The sequence below is a fragment of the Pongo abelii genome, chromosome 3, assembly GCF_028885655.2.
Source record: "Pongo abelii isolate AG06213 chromosome 3, NHGRI_mPonAbe1-v2.0_pri, whole genome shotgun sequence".
In the NCBI taxonomy this organism is placed as follows: Eukaryota; Metazoa; Chordata; class Mammalia; order Primates; family Hominidae; genus Pongo; species Pongo abelii.
This window is the reverse complement of record NC_071988.2, coordinates 91886543-91907509: the sequence shown is the minus strand read 5'-3', so window position 1 is coordinate 91907509 and position 20967 is coordinate 91886543. Positions and strand designations below refer to the sequence as shown.

The following is a 20967-nucleotide window of genomic DNA, read 5'->3' as shown; positions in this document are numbered from 1 at the left end:
AAACATTAGACACTAAATGAATCAACATCCTTCTCTTTTTTCTTGTCTGTGAACTGTCAATCAACTAGACAATACTGATTTGTTCTTTCACTGAACTATATGTAATCAGTTATATTAAAAGCAGAATCAAAGATGGTATAAAAACAGTTGGACCAAAGGAAAAGAGATGACACTCAGGATTTCAGAATTCACACATTAAAAGGCAAGGGTTGAAAAAGAAGATACTCTTGGGCATCAACAGAGACGGTAAAGCTGCCTTGATTTTGTTTGGTAATGACCAGATCTACTGAGGGCAGTACTCGTCCCAGGTCTGATTAAGGATACCAAGAAGTTTAAGACAATCTCTGTTCTCAAGGAGTTTACCCTTTAACTAGGTTGATAAACACACAAGAATTACAGAATAAGTAAAAAGCCTTCCTTAAGCTCCAAGTTCTGCAGGAGCAAGTGAATGGAGAAAAGAATGTGGGCCAAAGAGTAAATTGTGGAAATCCCATAAGGACTGAAGGGTTCGCAGGTGGCACAGGTGGAGGGGGAAGGGTATAAATACATGAGATGTCACAGGAACAAAGTAGGAGAGGAGGACGTGGGCAGAGAAAGGTCAGTCTGGGCAGAGTGGTGGATGTGTGTGTGTCGGGGTGTGTGTGCTAAAGCAAAGTGGGAACATGTAAAATGATAAAGTAGATTCAAATCTCAATTTTTCTATTTTTAGTATAAAATGTGTAAATCGCTCTGAGCTCCCTATAGTTAGCTGCCTTGATACAGAAGAAACACTGATTGGTTTGGGGAACCTTTCCACATTAGAACATATGTGCTACTTTAAAAAGATAATCACACAATTCCATGTTTCAGTCTCTTGTATGAAGAAGAAAAAATTAACAAAAAATAATTACACCAGAAAAGAATGCTATTACATGACAAAGCTTAAAGTGTGTAATGTTATGGAAATCTACAAATCAGAGCAACATTCCAGGCCAAACACCAGATTCCTGGGATCTGTTTGCTTTCGGCTGCTGTGAAATTCACAGAAATATATATACATATATTTGTATGAGTAATAAAATTTACACTTTCTCAACAAACAAGTGAAAAAACAGCCATAGCAAAAACTCGATATAATCTTGAAATAATGTCCCTTTTAAACACGTTATTCAGCATATATCTTTAAAAAGCAACATAAGCATACATTGACACTATTTTACTTGGAACCAAAACATAAAGATTTCCACTTATTGCCATGGGAAATAAAACCTAAAGCTGACATTTCCTCTTATGGAAAACAATTAAAAGGTGGTTAGAAAATTTTAAAAAGCAAGGAAAAAAAGCTGAAAGATGTTGGTGTGGCACGCACCTTCTGTATCATCGCGCATTTGCTCCACCAAATCTGTCAAATCCTCCCAAGAGTCTTTGCAAACGGCAAAAAGAAAGGAAAAGAAAGATAAAATGTCATGCAAGCCCAGAAAGAAAAGTGCTATTAAAAACAAGATTTCCAAAGGGATAACTGAAAGGGAGGTTCCTAGGATTCTTTCTACTTATCACAGCGATTAACAGTGACAAGGGCTAGGAGTACAACCAAATAAGCAGAGATAGCAACTATGGTTATTAAATATGTTTCAAAGCTAAGATTAGTAATTTCAAAGTTTCAAATAAAGGGAAACAAAGATGCATATCCCATTAAAAAGCAACACAGATTTTTTTTCTATTGAAAATCAAAGGCTCTTTGTATTCTAAGTGTAGGCAACATTAATCTAACTCAACTATTATTTTGATCACTTCAGGGAACTGAAAAGTATGTGCAATATATTTCTTTTAGATTCAGGACAAATATTATGATGCAAACTAGTGACTTTTCTTAATTAAAAAAAAAAAAATCCAAATACTTTTTCCAACTCCCCCTCCCCCAATTCTCCTTCCCCAGAACAAAAATAAAGGAGGCTGCTTTGAAGATACACAAAATAAATCACATATAATTCAATAAAGCCAGATGTTTATTCACCAAACAGAACTAGCAGGATCTGAGGCAGTGACCTACAATCAAGCACATTAATATTTCTGCAGGAAATGAATATTCAGATTAAGTAGAATAAAGACTATAAATAGCCTCAAGTAAATTCACATCATGTTTTAACACCAAATAAGTTCAGGCAAATTTGCGAAAAATCCTTTTCATTTCCAGAGGTTTTTTTAATTTTGGAATTATGTGTCTATATATGTAAAGCAGATGGAAAGTGTTTCATACAGAAAAAAAAAATACTGTGAGTTGGCTACTATTATTTTATAGTAAATTAGTGCTGAAATACATTATATATAGACATATTTGCAGAAGTGATTTTCAGGTTCAATCCTTTGACAATATAATGTGCCACAAATCTATATTATGTACGATTACAGATTCACGAGACTGGACTCTTACCATCCACATTATTACTTTATAGACTTGCTGTGACCTTGCAAAAGTCAATAGAGGGAATATTCCCATTTTGTTCTTTATTGTATTTAATTAGAAACTCTATTTGTCACCTATGAAGATAAAAGCCTACCTTATTAAAGCAAAATATGAAGAGCCTCCAAGATTTGTATAGGAAAAGGCTCTGGAAAGTGAATTTCTAGGTAGGAACGCACGGTGGATACCAGGGATCTCTGACTTTTCCTTGGGCATGTCCCATCTAGAACATTTTTCTGTTACAACCAGACATATTTTCTGTTTTCTTCTTAAAACAGAGATTAAAGTTTTAAGTATCAGAGCGATGCAATTAATTTAAGAGAACTTTTCTCCCCCAGAAAGTAAAAGGTCTGTCTTTTCCATGTAAAGTTGTTCTCCACTTTACCTTGGCATGCTCAGGACTTTACTACAATAGGTAACATGCCATTCTTTTATACCTCAAGGTCCTTTGAGTCACTATGTACCTTAAGGGTAGATGTTTACAGTGCCACCTGCTTAAATCTTTTCAGAGCTACATAATTAGTCTATTGATTTTTTTTCATTCTTAGACTTGAAACAGCTCTATGGGTGTTTCATCTTTTTTTTTTTTTTTTTTTTTTTTTGAGACGGAGTTTTCTCTGTCACCCAGGCTGGAGTGCAGTGGCACGATCTCGGCTCACTGCAGCCTCCGCCTCCCGGGTTGAAGCAATTATCCTGCCTCAGCCTCCAGAGTAGCTGGGATTATAGGCGCCCAACACTGCACCCGGCTTTTTTTTTTTTTATACTTCAAGTTCTGGAGTACATGGTCTGGTAGAAGGTGACCCTGGCCCCTCTTGTACTTCTTTTTTCTCTGGATGAGGCAACTGGCTGAATGAAGCTCCTTTTCTACAGGGAAGTGCTTGAATGGGCTAAAAAATGCTTCGCCTTTGTTTATGTATCCATGGTTGTGAAATCTCTTCTTGAGGTAGCCTTTCTCTAGCAGTATTGCTATAGGCAACTAAGTGACAGATTTTACAAGGCCCGGGGGTTATTTTGCCCCCTTGAGACCAAGTGTCTTTGATTTAGTGTTAATTTTTAGAATTTTATTACAGTTTCTTAAGGCAACACCTTTCTGAAGCCCCAAACCCAGATACATCACATATAACTCCTTGAAGGGCTATTGTGAAAATAAAAGCTAATAAATTTAAAGTACTTAGCAAATCATAGGTACTCAATGTCAACTTTGCACTTACAACTGGATTTCTCTATATTTGCCATAATTATTCAAAGACAATACAGTGAATGGAATTTTAAAAAGCCAGCTAAGCTAAATATTAAAAACAGGAAAAAAAATTAGTCAACCTAAATAAACCAAATGACAAATTAACAGCTGAGGTGCTATTAAACTAACCATAGTATTATTAGCTTGGTAACAAAGCAATTGTCATATATTAATTTTCATAAATGCTTTGAGGTTTTGTTCTAATAAACCAGTAATTTGGGCCAAGGTCTACTTTCTCCACAAAAATATCAGTAAAAAAAAAAAAAAAAAAAAAAAAAGACAAATAGCCCTAGAAAAGGTAACACATTAAGTCATCATCACTTCAGCCATTTTAATTTTACTGAGGCTGGGTGTGGTGGTTCATGCCTGTAATCCCAGCACTTTGGAAGGCAGAGGTGGGAGCATTGCCTAGTCCATGAGTTCAACAACAGCCTACTCAATATAGGGAGACCAAGCTACTTGAGAGACTGAAACAGGAGGATCACTTGAGGCCAGGAGTTTGAGGCTGCAATAAGCTATAATCATGCCACGGCACTCCAGCCTGGGTGACAGAGTGAGACCCAAAAATAAATAAAGTAATATAAAATAAAAACAAATAAAATAACATAAATAATAAAAATAAAATAAAATCTATTGAGCATCAAAAATAAAATTTATTGAGCATTTATGGTGAGCAAAAGACTTTACTAACGCAATGGAAGTTAAAAAGATGAAACATCTGGCTGGGCACGGTGGCTCACCCCTGTAATCCCAGCACTTTGGGAGGCCGAGGCAGGCAGATCATGAGGTCAGGAGATCAAGACCATCCTGGCCAACACAGTGAAACCCTGTCTCTACCAAAAATACAAAAAATTAGCCGGGTGTGGTGGCGCATGCCTGTAGCCCCAGCTACTCGGGAGGCTGAGGCAGGATAATTGCTTCAACCAGGGAGGCGGAGGCTGCAGTGAGCCAAGATCGTGCCACTGCACTCCAGCCTGGGTGACAAGAGCAAAACTCCGTCTCAAAAAAAAAAAAAAAAAAAAAGATGAAACACCCATAGACAATGCCCTTGAGATCTAAATACGTATGACACAAGCTTTACAAGGAATTAAGGCTGGGCGTGGTAGCTCATGCTTGTAATCCCAGCACTTTGGGAGGCCAAGGCAGGCAGATCGCTTGAGTCCAGGAGGTGGCGACCAGCCTAGACAACATGGCGAAATCCTGTCTCTGCCAAAAATACAAAACAAATAGCCAGGTGTGGTAGTGCATGACTCTAATCCCAGCTACTTGGGAGGCCAAGGTAGGAGGATTGCTTGAGCCTGGGAGGTGGAGGCTGCAGTGAGCTGAGATTGTACCACTTGCACTCCAGCCTGGGTGATAGAGAGAAACCCTATCTCAAAAAAAAAAAAAAAAAAAAAAAGGAATTAATAGGCTGGGCATGGTGGCTCCTGCCTGTAATCCCAGCATTTTGGGAGGCCTAAGCAGGCAGATCACTTGAAGTCAGGAGTTCAAGACCAGCCTGGCCAACATGGTGTAACCCTGTCTCTACTAAAAATACAAAAATTAGCCAGGTGTGGTGGTGTGTGACTGTAATCCCAGCTACTCAGGAGGCTGAGGCAGGAGAACTGCTTGAATTCAGGAGGTGGAGATTGCAGTGAGCTGAGATGGTACCACTGCACTCCAGCCTGGTTGACAGAGCAAGACCCTATCTCAAAAAAAAAAAAAAAAAAGAGGAATTAATATTAGTGACATAAGTGAAGATAAAACAGATTCTTAGGTGAGCAGCTAGGTGACACTAGAACGCTAAGGAGGGCTGGGCCTGATGGGGAGTGAGCGGATGAGGAAAGGAAGCCTTGACCAGTAGACCCTTTGCTCTCATGCTGGAATGGCTATGCTGGCAGAGATAATGTCTCTAAGATACTTTAGCTGGGAAGCTGCTCTCCACAGGACTGGACACTGTGGGGTTCTCAGACAAAATGTAGTACATCTCATATACACCCTAAGTTTTATATCTCTATAAGAAAGAAAAAGGAAATCCCGGCATGCAGCTTTTTCATCCCAAAAAGCAAATTTTAGCAATCTTAGAAAAGCGTGCAGTTTCTCATTGCACAATTAACAGTAAAAACTCTCTTTTGCTTAGGACACTACTGTTAACTTAAAAAAAAAAAGTAGAGAAAGTAATATCATGAGGTTTTCAGCTGCTGAACCGTCTTGAAAACCCCAACTGTATCCTTTGGAAACTTCAGATGTTAATACAGCATGAGAAAAACGCAACCAACTGCAGCAGGAAAGACAAAACCAAGCTTTGATGAGTAGCTAATATGAAAGTTTATGATACCATGCTATTCAAAATTTGTTTTAATTGTTTAAAGTAGTTTGGCAATGTGTATAAAAATTAAAAACTAAAAATTGGTTAAATATTCAAGTTATACACATAACAATTTTTCTAAAACTGTCTTGGGTAGAAAAATTTAGAAACAACCTAAATGCCTGTAATAAAGAAATAGTCAAAGAAATTACGGCACATCCAGGCCAGGCGCAGTGGCTCACGCCTGTAATACCAGCACTTTGGGAGGCCAGGGTGGGTGGATCACCTGAGGTCAGGAGTTTGAGACCAGCCTGGCCAACATGGTGAAACCCTGTCTCTACTGAAAATACAAAAATTAGCCGGGCATGGTTGAAGGCGCCTGTAATCCCAGCTACTCAGTCACTTGAACCTGGGAGGCAGAGGTTGCAGTGAGCCGAGACCATGCCATTGCACTCCAGCCTAGACAATAAGAGCAAAACTCCGTCTCAGAAAAAAAAAAAAAAAAAAAGAAAAGAAAAGAAATTATGGCACATCCAATAACTGAAGACATTAAACAAAATGACAAAAATTTCAATTTACCCATATGGAAAGATATTGCAGAGGAAAAAAGGCAGGTCACACAGCACAGGTGGGGTATGATCTTACATGTATAAAATTTTGAGTTTGCAAGTGAACCTTCAGTGTATACGTTGAAAAAGAGAATCTGATACTATATCTTAACAGTGGTTATCCCTAGGTATTTGAAATGTAGGTGCATTCTATTATTTTGCATTTTATACTTTTCTGTATCTTGTGACTTACAATGCAAATATATCACCTCTATAACTAAAGTTGTTTTCATTAAAAATATCTGTACATAATAATGGTAAAGACATTTCTTTCTTTTCTTTTTTTTTTTTTTTTTTTTGAGACAGGGTCTGAACTCTGTTACCCAGTGGAGTACTGTGGCGGGATCACAGCTCACAGCAGCCTTGACCTGCTGAGCTCAAGTAATTTTCCCATCCTCCTCTGTCAGCCTTCTGAGTAGCTGGGATCACAGGCATGCACCACCACACCCAGCTAATTTTTTTTTTTTTTTGAGATGAAGTTTTGCTCTTGTTGCCCAGGCTGGAGTGCAGTGATGTGATCTTATCTCACTGCAACCTCCACCTCCTGGATTCAAGCAATTCTCCTGCCTCAGCCTCCTGAGTAGCTGGGATTACAGGTGTCCGCCACCATGCCCGGCTAATATTTTGTAGTTTTAGTAGAGACAGGGTTTCACCAGGTTGGCCAGGCTGGTCTCGAACTCCTGACCTCAGGTGATCCACCCGCCTCGACCTCTCAAAGTGCTGGGATTACAGACATAAGCCACAGTGCCCAGCTGCACCCAGCTAATTTTTTATTTTTTTTGTAGATACAGGGTTTTGCCATGTTGCCCAGGCTGGCCTTGAACGCCCGAGCTCAAGCAATCTGCCTGCCTTGGCCTCCCAAAATGTTGGGATTACAGGTGTGAGCCACCAGGCCCAGCCAATATTTTCTTTGAAAACATTATTTTCAACACACTGACATACAATTTTGAGAATATTTAATTATGATGAAAAATATATAATTACTTAGCAGCCATTTGGGAAGAAGTCTTTTTCACTGCTCCTCTACACATGTGTTTCTAAGCTCATCAAATCCTTCTATTTGTTCTCTGGAAAAGCTCAAATACCAAAAATTGCAAAGGAACAGATTTTAGTATTTACAGCCCTGTACTCAAAAGCACTTCATAGTAGTCACAGTTGACTGGTGGGGACTAGAGGAACCACAATGAAAAAACATGCCCAATTATATACTCTCCACCTCCCCCTCAGGAGGGGCACCATCAAAAAAGCAAAATACAGAAGAGCTACTGAAGAGTACAGAATATGGTGGATGTTCTCAAACGACAGCACTTGCTCTTTCCAACCAGAGCTTGGTTGGTACCCAGGCTTGGGAATCTGACAACGTGAATTCCGTTCTGAGCTCTATCACTGAGTGGCAATTACCTGGCACAGCATTTCCTTTTGGAAAATGATTCATATTTCACTGATTAGTTTAGGACAAATGACTTTTGGGTGTCAGAAGCTGATAACCCAAATAAGAGTTAATGTGAGTTCTGTTATGAAGGGCACAAATTAAAGATTCAAGTAGAAGCTCTGTTCCACGAAAGGTCCAGAAAAGGCTCACCAATAGAAGAAAATACTGTAAGGCACTGTGGTTAATGACAGTGCACTGAAGCCAACGCTAGTGCAGGAGTATCAAAGAGATAGGAAGAAACTGAAAGTAGTCCTGAAACAGGAAGCAAAAGCTGATTTTATGCAGAGTATGTTATGGCCAGATCAGAGGCAGCATGCAGCTCTTTCGTGGTTTAGATAGGAACTGGCATACAAGTACAGAGCTACTGATATTTCTCACCCAGATTTAGAATTTTACAAAATCCTGGAAGCTAAGTGGGTAAAACTTACCTTGAAAGGGTGACTAGCCAGGTTATTTTCAGGGCAGAGCAACAAGAAGGGATGAACCTTGTCCAAAAAACTTTGTCCCATAGGCTTCTGAGACTGTATTAAAAGTTACAACCTTCTCACTTTGAGAAGTTCACTGAGACTGCCTTCTCAACACATAATCACAGCTCAGAGAACCTGACAGTGTAAATCTAAGGCTGACTGCACTGGTAGCAACAAATGTTTCTGTAATCTCACCAAGGGCCAATTACAAAAGGGGGTGTGCCACAGTGAAAAAGCAAAGAACAATAACACAATTCTGTGAAAAAGAGAATCCCAATGACTCAGGTTTTATTTTCCAAACACTTAGGAAAGGAATAAATCAAATGCTGTAAATGCTTCTAAATCTACACACTGTGGGCCACCCCATACACTGCAAACAGCATTTAAACAGCTATGAAAACAAAGCATGCCAGTAAATAAACACAAGTCTTGTGATTCAAAAAACCCAAAATAAAATGTCTAATAGAAATATTACAAAATTATATTGGAAATTGAATCTAAAGCAGTAGCTCTGCTGTGAGGCAAATGTTCCCACTCACAGATGTGTGAAACTGTCATAGAAGGTACTGATATATAATACAAATATCTGTTGGATGGATGATTGCACACCCGTTAATTTTCATAAAGTTTTTTCCTTTGAAAAAGGAACATTTGTTTTCTTATTAGAGTAATATGTCCTCTTGTAGAATATGTGGGAGATATACAGAAACATAAAGAATATTATAAAAATCACTCATAATTCCACTATCCAGAGATAATCAATTTTCATATTTTTGATACATTTTCTTTTACTTGTGTTTATGTATACCTATACTTAAAAAAATTGTGACTATAGTAAATATGCAGCTTAAGAGACAGCTTTTAAAGTTATATCCAAACATTAACCTACACATCAAATATTGTTCCACAATAATTTTTAGTGTAAGGTGTTCTACAACTTATTGAATAATTTTCCTCTTAGGCTATTTAAGTTGCTCTCAAGATTGTGTTACAGGAAGTCAGAATACCGTGATAAATATACAGTACATACATAAACTTTTTGTTTGTATCTCTTATTATTTCCTTAGGATAGGTGTCTGGTACAATTACTGAGAATTAATTTTTTAAGGTCCTTGATTCACAATGATAAAATGATTTCTATAAAGGATGTACCAATGCACATTCCCACTAGCAGAGGCCCCAAGTCGTCCCATATTTTTATCAATACTACGTATTATTAATAGATACATTTAAAACAACAAATTATTACATTATTTTAACTTATATTTTCCAAATAATATACAGTCGGTCCAGAATATGAGATAAACAATTAAAAATAAAGAAAACATTAGAAACCATAAATTAAATTGTGTGTAATGGAGGAAGACAAAATCCATTTTTCTTTCTTTCTTTCTTTTGAAATGGAGTCTCACTGTCGCCCAGGTTAGAGTGCAGTGGCACGATCTTGGCTCACTGCAACCTCCACCTCCCGAGTTCAAGCGATTCTCCTGTCTCAGCCTCCTGCGTAGCTGGGATTACAGGCGCCCGCCACGGCACCTGGCTTTTTTTTTTTTTTTTTAATACTTTAAGTTCCAGAGTACATGTGCAAAACGTGCAGGTTTGTTACATAGATATACATGTGCCATGTTGGTTTGCTGCACCCATCAACTCGTCATTTATATTAGGTATTTCTCCTAATACTATCCCTCCCCCAACCCCCTACCCCCCAACAGGTCCCCAGTGTGTGATGTTCCCTTCCCTGTATCCATGTGTTCTCATTGTTTGACTCCCACTTATGAGTGAGAACATGCGGTGTTTGGTTTTTTGTCCTTGTGATAGTTTGCTCAGAATGATGGTTTCCAGCTTCATCCATGTCCCTGCAAAGGACATGAACACATCCTGTTTTATGGCTGCATAGTATTCCATGGTGTATATGTGCCACATTTTCTTTATCCAGTGTATTATTGATGGATATCTGGGTTGGTTCCAAGTCTTTGCTATTGTGAATAGTGCTGCAAGAAACATACGTGTGCATGTGTCTTTACAGTAGCATGAAAATCCTTTCTTTTAAAATGATTTTATGGAGTAATAGGGAATCACTGAGTTCACCAGAAGTTTGCTGGATATCTACAATAAATAGTACACAGTACTATGGGGCCTTCTGAAGAACGCCAAAGAAAAGGTTTGCCCTGAAGAACTTTCTATATAATTTCAAAAATAAGGAATCCCATGAATTAAATAACTGGGGAATGATTTCTAGCATATTCAAACAAATGTCCCAGATGCTACCCAGTGATTCAGGACATGAAAGGTGTGAGATCTGTTAGAGAAGGACTTGTAGATGAAGGGAGTCAGGGGTCCATTACCCTTCCTGATATAACACGGGCATGAAGAATCACAAGTCAGAATAGTAAAACAAAAAGAATAATCAGGATTTTACTGAAGCACAGTCTGACTGGAACAGGTAAGTATGTTGAAAAGGAGTTTGAAAAAACATTGAATAAAAAATCATCCAAAGAAGGGCATGAGAATGCTTGGCTAAAAGAATAATGATTACCTGTAGCTACTATTTCAAACAATCCATAATCGTGAACATTACTGCTATCACAAACTGCTTTTCAGGCTAAGTGCGGTGGCTCATGCCTGTAATCCCAGTACTTTCGGAAGCTGAGGCGGGTGATCGCTTGAGCCCAAGAGTTCAAGACCAGCCTGGCCAACATGGCAAAACCCTGTCTGCACTAAAAATACAAAAATTAGCCGGGCATGGTGGTGCACATCTGTAGTCCCAGATACTCAGGAGGCTGAGGCAGGAGAATCACTTGAACCTGGGAGGCAGAGGTTGCAGTGAGCCAAGATTGCGCCACTGCACTCCAGACTGGGCAACAGAACGAAACTCTGTCTCAAAACAAAAACAAAACAAAACTGCTTTTCTTATTGCTTTTGTACATCTGCTTCAGAAAGCTGAATTTAGCATACAGAGGTGTCACTTGCCAGCCAGGTCAGTTTCAGCAGTGTACTATTTTTGCTGTTTGGTAGTATATACACAGTTATGTAAATATTTTCATTTACTTCATAAAAGTGAGTGAAAAGAGGAAAAAGAAAACATGTGGACAAAAAACTCAGTCTCCACTTTAACAGATGGCAATCACTGGCCGGGCTTGGTGGCTCACACCTGTAATCCCAGCACTTTGGGAGGCCAAGGCAGACAGATCACCTGGGGTCAAGAGTTCAAGACAAGCCTAGGCCAACATGACGAAACCCCTTCTTTACTAAAGTACAAAAATTAGCCGGGCATGGTGGCGGGCACCTGTAATCCCAGCTACTCAGGAGGCTGAGGCAGGAGAATTGCTTGAACCCAGGAGGCAGAGGTTGCAGTGAGCCAAGATCGTGCAACTGCACTCCAGCCTGGACAACAAGAGCGAGACTCCATCACAAAAAAAAAAAAAAAAAAGATGGCAATCACCAAGCATACCCCAGCTGGGATGCTTTGGCCTTATCTGGATGCTGACTGTACTTAAGCTGCCAATGCTGTGTTCAATTGTGTATAAAACTTCTGGAAATATGTCATCAGAGACTGGGAAGAAGACTTCTCTTATTACATGCAGGCCTATTGTTGGACTTACACTCTAGAATTCTGGGACAGGAGTGTTGTGTATGGGTTGAGCCATTGGTTGTCTGAGTTTGAATCCTGCCTTTACCGGTTATTACACCCTTGAATGTCAGCTTATTTTACTTTTTTTAAATTTTTGAGATGGAGTTTCACTCTTGTCGCCCAGGCTGGAGTGAGTGCAGTGGTGCAATCTCGGCTCACTGCACCTCTGCCTCCCAGGTTCAAGTGATTCTCCTGCCTCAGTCTCCCAAGTAGTTGGGATTACAGGCACCTGCCACCACGCCCAGCTAATCTTTTTTTTTTTTTTTTGTATTTTTAGTACACCATGTTGGCCAGGCTAGTCTTGAACTCCTGACCTCAGGTGATCCACCCGCCTCAGCCTCCCAAAGTGCTGGGATTACAAGTGTGAGCCACCGCGCCTGGCCAAATGTCAGTTTATTTGTAAATTGGGGGTAATAGTTGTACCTAGGCTCAAAAGGTTGTTGTAAAAATTAAATGAGATAATACATTTTTAACACTTGGAGTAAATAATTCCTGGCAGAAAGTAACTAATCAGGCCAGATGTATATTTTATTGCATTCAACTGATCATCTGTGCATCACCTCTCAATGTCAGATTCCTTATCCCTAACAGAAGGTTAATAGAAAAGCACGTATTTTGGCCGGGTGCAGTGGCTCACGCCTGTAATCCCAGCACTTTGGGAGGCCGAGGCAGGTTCAAGGAGTTCAAGACTAGCCTGGCCAACATGGTGAAACCCTGTCTCTACTAAAAATACAGAAATTAGCCAGAAATGGTGGTGGGTGCCTGTAATCCCAGCTATTTGGGAGGCTGAGGCAGTAGAATCGCTTGAACAGGGGAGGCGGGGGTTGTAGTGAACCGAGATTGCACCACTGCGTTCCAGCCTGGGTGACAAGAGCGAGATTCCATCTCAAAAAAAAAAAAAAAACAAAAGAAAGAAAGAAAAATGCATATTCCTTGATAACTGATAACTTGTTGATTTTTAATCAATTATTTTCTTATTTATAGAGGTCCAAGAAAGGACAATGCTAAAACTTGAGTTTAAGCTACTACTAATGTTCATCTTTAGTCTGATAAACAACTTGTTCAGACTACTCTATAAAAATAGATATAAAAATAGAAATATAAAATAAAATGGCAATGTATTGAAGAATATGGCTTAAACTGCTGTGGCTTCAGCTACTGCTTCATGAATAACTACTAATATAAATAGCTACCATTTATAGGGTGCTTTACATTAAGTATCTCATTTAATCCTCCTAACCTCTGAAGTAGTTACCGTTAATATTCCCAGTTAAGGGGAGAGAAAAACTCAAGCGTGATGGCTCACATCTGTAATCCTAGCACTTTGGGAGACAGAGGTGGGCAGATCACTTGAGGTCAGGAGTTCGAGACCAGCCTGGCCAACATGGGGAAACCTCGTCCCTACTAAAAATACAAAAAATTAGCTGGGTGTGGTGGTGTGCACCTGTAATCCCAGCTACTCAGGAGGCTGAGGCAGGAGAATTGTGTGAACTCAGGAGGTGGAGGCTGCAGTGAGCTGAGATAGCGCCATTGCACTCCAGTCCAGGCGACACTGTGAGGCTCTGTCTCAAAACAAAACAAAAAAACAACTCAAGCATGAAGTGATAACTTGTGCAACGTCACATGACTACTGAGTACTGAGGTAAGGAACTGAATCCAGGTCCAGGTCCAAGCCACAAAATCCATACTTTTAACCACTATCCTATATTATCTCTAAATTAATGACCATCACAGTAGCTAAAACACCAACTGCCAAATCAACCCCATTATTGTACTAATTCCTTTACTGTTCTCAAATATACCCCATATTGACAGCAATGAAGTTTTCCATTGTCTAATTTGTCCACCCAACTCTAAAGAGACTCATTAGGTATCCAGCAGTTTCTTCAGTCATTTTGAATTCTGTGTCAAAATTCTACTTAGAAATTTCCAAATCTCAAGGACTCATTTAAAAAAAAAAAAAAAAGAAATATCCAAATCTTCACAACAAATTTCCTTTTGTAATCGGAAAAAAGTCTTATTTAAAAAAATCCAACTTAGCTTCACTTTGAAAAGCACACAAAAATTATTTTAAATTGCGATTTTTAACTTGCCTGCCACTCAAACCATATAAATACCCAAAAAATGATAACAGAGAGTAGGAATGTGGAAGAAAAAAGAAAATAGACCAAAAGCTGGACATTTAGTTTAAGAACAAGGAATTGGACTTAGATCACAAATTATATTTAAAAAAATCTGTCTGAAACACTTTACAGAGTAAAGGCAGTATATGCAAAATAACATTTTCTCTTTTGAAATACAATACTACTGCTGTCTTTTAGGCTAATTTCAATTTACAGACAGTCCCCAGCTTATGAGGGTTCAACTTACGATATTTCAACTTTACAACGATGAAAAAGTGATATGTGTTCAGTAGAAACCCTACTTCAAATTTTGAATTTTGATTTTTTCCTGAGCTAGCAATACGCCAGGTGATCCTCTCTCAGGATGCTGCGCAGCGGCAGCAAGCCGCAGCTCCCAGTCAGCCACACCATACTAGTCAGCCACACGATCAGCCACAGATCAGGGTAAACAACCAATATGCTACAGGGTACTGTGCTGCCAGATGATTCTGTGCAACTGTTGGCTAATTTAAGTCTTCTAAGCATGTTTAAGGCAGGCGAGGCTAAGCTATTTAAGCTATTAAGTTCGGTAGAGTAGGTGTGTTAAATGCATTTTCATTTTATGGTATTTTCAACTTAGGATGGGTTTCTCAGGACATAACCCCATCTTAATTCAAGGGGTATCTGTAGTCACTTGAGACAACAAATGAGTCAGGATTTCATTCTTTAAAAATTCTCTTTAAAGTGTCAAAACTTTTATTAACATACACATTTCTAATTAGGTAAACTTATTAAGGGTAAACATGTTATAAACTGAGTCATAGCTATAGTTGGTTTTGTTGTTAAACATTCAATAATACTGAAGGTAATACTATAGCCTGCCCTTCACGTATGTGGACATGTATATACATAACATGTATTGGTGAATTTCTTTAAAAAAATCTTTTTTTTTTTTTTGAGACAGAGTTTCTCTCTTGTTGCCCAGGCTGGAGTGCAGTGGCACCATCTCAGCTCACCGCAACCTCTGGCTCCTGGGTTCAAGCAATTCTCCTGCCTCAGCCTCCTGAGTAGCTGGGATTACAGGCACCCGCCACCACGCCCGGCTAATTTTTTGTAATCCCAGCACTTTGAGAGGGCAAGGTGGGTGGATCGCCTGAGGTCAGGAGTTCAAGACCAGCCTGGCCAACATGGTGAAACCCCGTCTCTACTAAAAATACAAAAATTACCCAGGCGTGGTGGCGCCTGCCTGTAATCCCAGTTACTAGGGAGGCTGAGGCAGGAGAGTTGCTTGAACCTGGGAGGCAGAGGTTTCAGTGAGCTGGGAACTCGCCACTGCACTCCAGCCTGGGCAGTAGACTGAGACTCTGTCTCAAAAAAAAAAAAAAAAAGTTATTACTTTCCTGATCCTAGAATTATATGTAACTTGTTTTGAGAATGTTACTCCAAGAAATTCAGATACATATGAGCATGTGACTTAAAAAAAATCGCAAAAATAAAATATATCACTTCATCTCAGTAATAACACCACTTCTGAAATTAATATAATGATGCTTAAAGGTCTAACTGAAGTGTTCTGTTTCCATTCTTGAAAAAAACAGAGAACACTTGTTCTCTAAAATTTTCATAGTGCTTTAAAAGTTCCTTTACTTTGAAATTCCACTTACTTACAACATTGCTTTGGTTAAAAAAAAAAAAAAAAGGAAAGAAATCCCACTACGCTTTCACAAACTAAAACAAACAAATATACAAAAAGTCTCTGAGAGGTTATTTCAATGGTGGTACATGTTTCTCTAAATTAAGAAAATGCAAAATGAATTTTCTATAAACAAGGCTGCTCCTCTAGCGCTGACATGGCACAAGCAAAGTAAGAAAGTAAGCCACATTCTCACATCTCTGAATGTCCATTTAAATCTCACTCCTTTTATCCTCACCCCCGCCTTTCCATGTGAGGATTCCAACTCTTAATGTAAATTAGGGTACAGACTTAAGCCAGGATATGTAATCTGGAAAAGTATAAATCTGATTAATGCTTCTGTGGGGCGGGTAGAAGGCTCAACTGAAAGAGTAATGGGCGGGGTGTGGTGGCTCACGCCTGTAATCCCAGCACTTTGCCTGACCAACATGGAGAAACCCTGTCTCTGCTAAAAATACAAAATTAGCTGGGCGTGGTGGCGCATGCCTGTAATCCCAGCTACTTGGGGAGTCTGGAGAGTCTGAGTCAAGGAGAATCGCTTGAACCTGGGAGGTGGAGGGTGCAGTGAGCTGAGATAGCGCCATTGCACTCCAGCCTGGGCAATAACAGCGAAACTCTGTCTCAAAAAAAAGAAAAAAAGAGTGATGGTAGTGCTTTTGTTAGTCACAATCTATTAAGCATCAACAACTCAAATGTTCTCTTCCTTCTATATTCCCTGCTGGTAAAGGGAACCTAGCTTCTGCAGCCAGAAGTTGGAGAGTCATCCCAGGCACTGCCTTATCTTCATTCTCCAGCCACCCAGGCCCTCAGTCATCGGGTACATTCTACTTTTCCAGGGATTGTTCCTTTGGTGTTCACTCTCGCTACCTTAATTTGAGATTGTCATCTCTTACCCAGACCATTTTAAAAGTTATAGTTAGGGGTCCCTGAGAGCTTATATCCTTCTGATCCATCCACTACACTGTTGCCAGAGTGATCGTTCCAAATACAAATCTTATTTCATGTTACTCCCAGACATAAAGCACCAGTAGCTTTTCACTATAGAATCAAGTGCAGGCTTTTCAGTATGAATAAGATTTCTACAGTCAAGCCCCTGCTTATCTTTCCAGGCTTGCTCCCTGTTGTGCCAAACAGAAGCCCATTGTGCTCCTGTTTGCTATTCCCTGGCTGGGCCAGCTCACTATGTACTGTTTGAAATGCCCTCCCTATGTCGGTCTGGTGATCACCTAGTTATCTCTTAAGTTCTCACTTAATGGAGCCTCTCCTGACCCTTCTCCTGTGGAGTCAATCACAGGCTCTTGCCTTTAGGGGAAATCTATTTGCAATTAAACTTGTTGTAGATTTGCTCTTGGCTTTTGAAATTAAGAGTATATGAGCCGGGCACAGTGGCTCACACCTGTAATCCCAGCACTTTCGGAGGTCAAGGAGGGTGTATCACCTGAGGTTGGGAGTTGAGACCAGCCTGATCAACATGCAAAAACCCGTCTCTACTAAAAATACAAAAATTAGCTGGGTGTGGTGGCGCATGCCTGTAATCCCAGCTACTTGGGAGGCTGAGGCAGGAGAATCACTTGAACCCAACAGGCAGAGTCTGCAGTGAGCCCAGACTGCACCATTGCACTCCAGCCTGGGCAATAAGAACAAAACTGTCTCAAAAAAAAAAAAAAGTATATAAGACAAAAGAGAGATAATCCCTCACTGACCACCAATAAGCATTGAGATAATGAAGTAAATGCTTTTATTTTCATTTATTTAAGGGTTAAAGTAGGCAGAAACTCTAGGTCCAGGCCTATACTGCGGACTGCTCAGTGAAGGGCCAGGAACTCTGGTTTTAAGAAAATAAAATGTGGAAGCCACAGAGCCTCTATTGCTCAGTACACACAGTCAGTCTACATCATTTTAAGACGGAACATTATGCTTTTTGCCTATTTTCTTTTGTGGGAGTGAGGAGACTTCACTCTAGGATTTGGGTGGTCAGATGTTTTTCCCCCTATGAATCAGCCCGGAAAGCAGTCTGAATACTCCTGCGCCCAGACATCAGGAGTTTCATTTTGTGAACAAGGTGAGATTCACATAATCATGGCTCTGGTGACCACCACTTAAATGCTTATAGCTAAGTTAAATCTAATAACTATCAGTGGTATTAACATAAAAGTGGATATTTCTTGGGACCAAATGACTGTTTAAATATCCAGAGTTTGGTAATGGAGCAAGGCAGTAATACTCACAGGCTTTCATGGGCCTATGCTTTCTTTATTTTCATTTCTAGTAATTTAAAATAATAGCTTTCTTGCCCAATTTAAGGCAAAATTCTAAAATGCACTGTCAGCATTTCTCTATTTTCTTCCAAATCCTCTACAGTTGATTAAAGGTCTTGGAAACTCTGTATTTATCTGCTTTCTTTAATGAGCAGACATACAATTTATTGCTTAGATTATAGCTCTCACACATTTTCCATACTGAGAAATGTGTTGCTACAGATTTCTCTATGAAGAATTCAAATGGCGCTGCTAAAAACGCTTACATGAACCAAACAGCTCACTTTTGCTTATCCATAGGAATCCTGCTCCAAAAACATATATTCGAGGTGTTAAAATTGTTAAAAATTATTTTTGAGACACTGATAAGCTAGATTTCATGATAAAGGGAATATTTCATATTGTATAACTCTCAAAATGGACAGGAATACATTTTTCTCAAACAAAATATGTAAGCTGAGGTAGTTGCCAGAAGACTTCTTGGTAGCCTTCTAAAACTGTATTTTTCTTCCCTAAAGACTTTTAAAGCTTTGGAGGCTGTTTTAAGTAGTACTGGAATTGTTGGATGTAACAATGTTTTGATGAAAATACAGAATAAAATAATAATAAAAAATAAATAGTACTGGCATTGCATGGAATTTCAGCTGATGTTTTATAACTTGTGCACACAAGGAAACTTACAGCCAAAGAAAGCTGTCTAATTAACAAACCAATTGTTAAAAGATGCAAAGGGTCTTAAAAACCACTTAAACATTGTTCTTAAAGACACACCCAAAATGACTGCTTTGTGTTCTGTGTTATTAACCATCCCTAAAACTTTCTCAAGGCTAAGGCTGACTGGGAAGATAAAATCATTATCAAACACAATGGGCAAATTCTGAGTCATGATAAGATTTCAACTCAAGGTCAAAGGCAGAGAATCACCTTTCCTAACCCCATCTGCTAGGTACAATTCACCTATGGTCTTCTTTGTCCTGTCGATGTGCCTAACTATCAGGCAGATGTTTATAAAGAATTTCTCCTCACATGCAAGCATTTTTTTTTTCCATCAGTATAAGGACAGAGAATAAACCCTAGCTAAGAAGCCACTGTATTAAAAACAAAACAATTTGTAGCTATGATTCAAATCAGCTCTCTTTCTGTGGTATTAAGAGAATTAAAGGGTAGAAGCAGAAAACCTCTCATAAATTAGGAATAGTCCTGGAAAAAAGTCTCAAGTCAAGAGACCACAAAGATCTCAGAGGTACTGACAGTGGAAATCTCAAATGGATCATAATAGTTACCACAAATAATTTATAAAAAGCAATGGCCAATAGATTCCAATATTACCATTCTATTATAATCTATAGGGATGCCATATTAATAATATTTAACCTTTCCAAGGCATTATGCTTTCTTAGGAGTCCATATTCAATAAATAAATGCTGAAAGTTATTTTTTCATCTAACCTAATAATCCATATTGTTAAAAAAAATTTTATCAAACATTTCCTAGATGTCATAACTTGCTTAACATTGTATCCTCATATAATGGTGAGGATACCATTACCAAATACCCTGGTGTTTCTACTGTATTCATCATGTACAATCCTATAATTATAGTCATGTTGTCTTAACTTCATGTTATAAATCACTACAATTTCTATAACATTTTCATATACGAACAAAATTAATAGCTTTCTCATTATTGATTAGAATCAGATGTGACAAGTGACCTCAAATGTTTTCTTTAGAGGCTTAAAGACAAAGAACTCTAAACAAGTATCCAGCGTCTTTTGAAAGGATACCTCAAGGGGCAAGAAAAAAAATTATTTTTCCCCCATGAGCAAGAGAAGGGGAGCTGGGTGGTAAGTAAGGATGCAAGGTTTTCAGGACTGTTAACAGTTGAGAGTGTAGGTTCTTTCTACCTCTCCTTGATCCTCCCAGCCCTCCCCCATAACAATGAGGATGCTGGTGAGATACTAGCGGACAGGATCTGACCATACCTTCATGGGTAGGCTCTGGGTCAGGTGTAAGTGAGATGTCATCCAGCTCTCGCAGGCAGAGCCATTCTCCATCCATGGACACTCGGAATTTGCAAAGGTAGATGGTCTCCATGGCAGCCTGTGTGATCTTGTCAGTGGTGGGGGTTGGCATATCGGTCGGAGGCGTCAGAGCAGACATGATGACTCAGCTGGGACCACAACACACACACAGAGACACACACACACACACACACACACACCACAAAAATAAATACAACCTCCTCACCAAAAAAACCCAATACAAAGCTCTGAAACAAAGCTTTCAGGAAAAGGGTGGGGGAGGTTTAAAAAAAAAGGAAAAATACCTTATAGGTTAAGAACAAACTGCTCAAGATAAACAATTCTACACTATCTTATAGACAGTTCCTACCACATAGCAAAATAAGATGATGCTTGCCTTCTCCCAGCTTCCTCTCCTTTTATCTTCCCTTCCCTGCCCCCCACCTTTTTTTTCAGCTGAGCTATAGGCTTTAAATCCTGCACAGCCGATGCTGCCTTAGCTGGCTTTAAAAATCTGGCCTCGATACGAATAAGTGAAAAATCCTCCTCCTTTGTGCAGAAAAAAAATATAAAAGAAAAACCTGAACAAAAAATAAACCTATATTTTCAATGTAGCTTAAAAAAAAAATCCTGAGCTGCAGAAATCACTTCCAGGATCTGCTCAGATGAGCTGGGATGCTGAGTTCTCATAGGATTGGCCGTGCGCAGTAAGCAGGGTGTTGACCAAAATGGCTGACTAATGAACTGAACTGAAAATTCAGGCTCATGTGACCAGCTGCTCTGAAC

At 39.3% G+C, this 20967-nt stretch overlaps 1 protein-coding gene across 1 annotated transcript in view; it reads right to left on the bottom strand.

The window, feature by feature from the left end:
* The window catches only part of RUFY3 (RUN and FYVE domain containing 3), a gene marked incomplete at its 5' end in the record, with an annotated part of 69846 nt that extends 49116 nt beyond the window's left edge, over positions 1-20730 (bottom strand). The window contains 1 exon segment of the mRNA NM_001133419.1: positions 20143-20730. Coding sequence (NP_001126891.1) covers positions 20143-20320 — 178 coding nt within the window.
* Between the last annotated feature and the right edge of the window lie 237 nt (positions 20731-20967).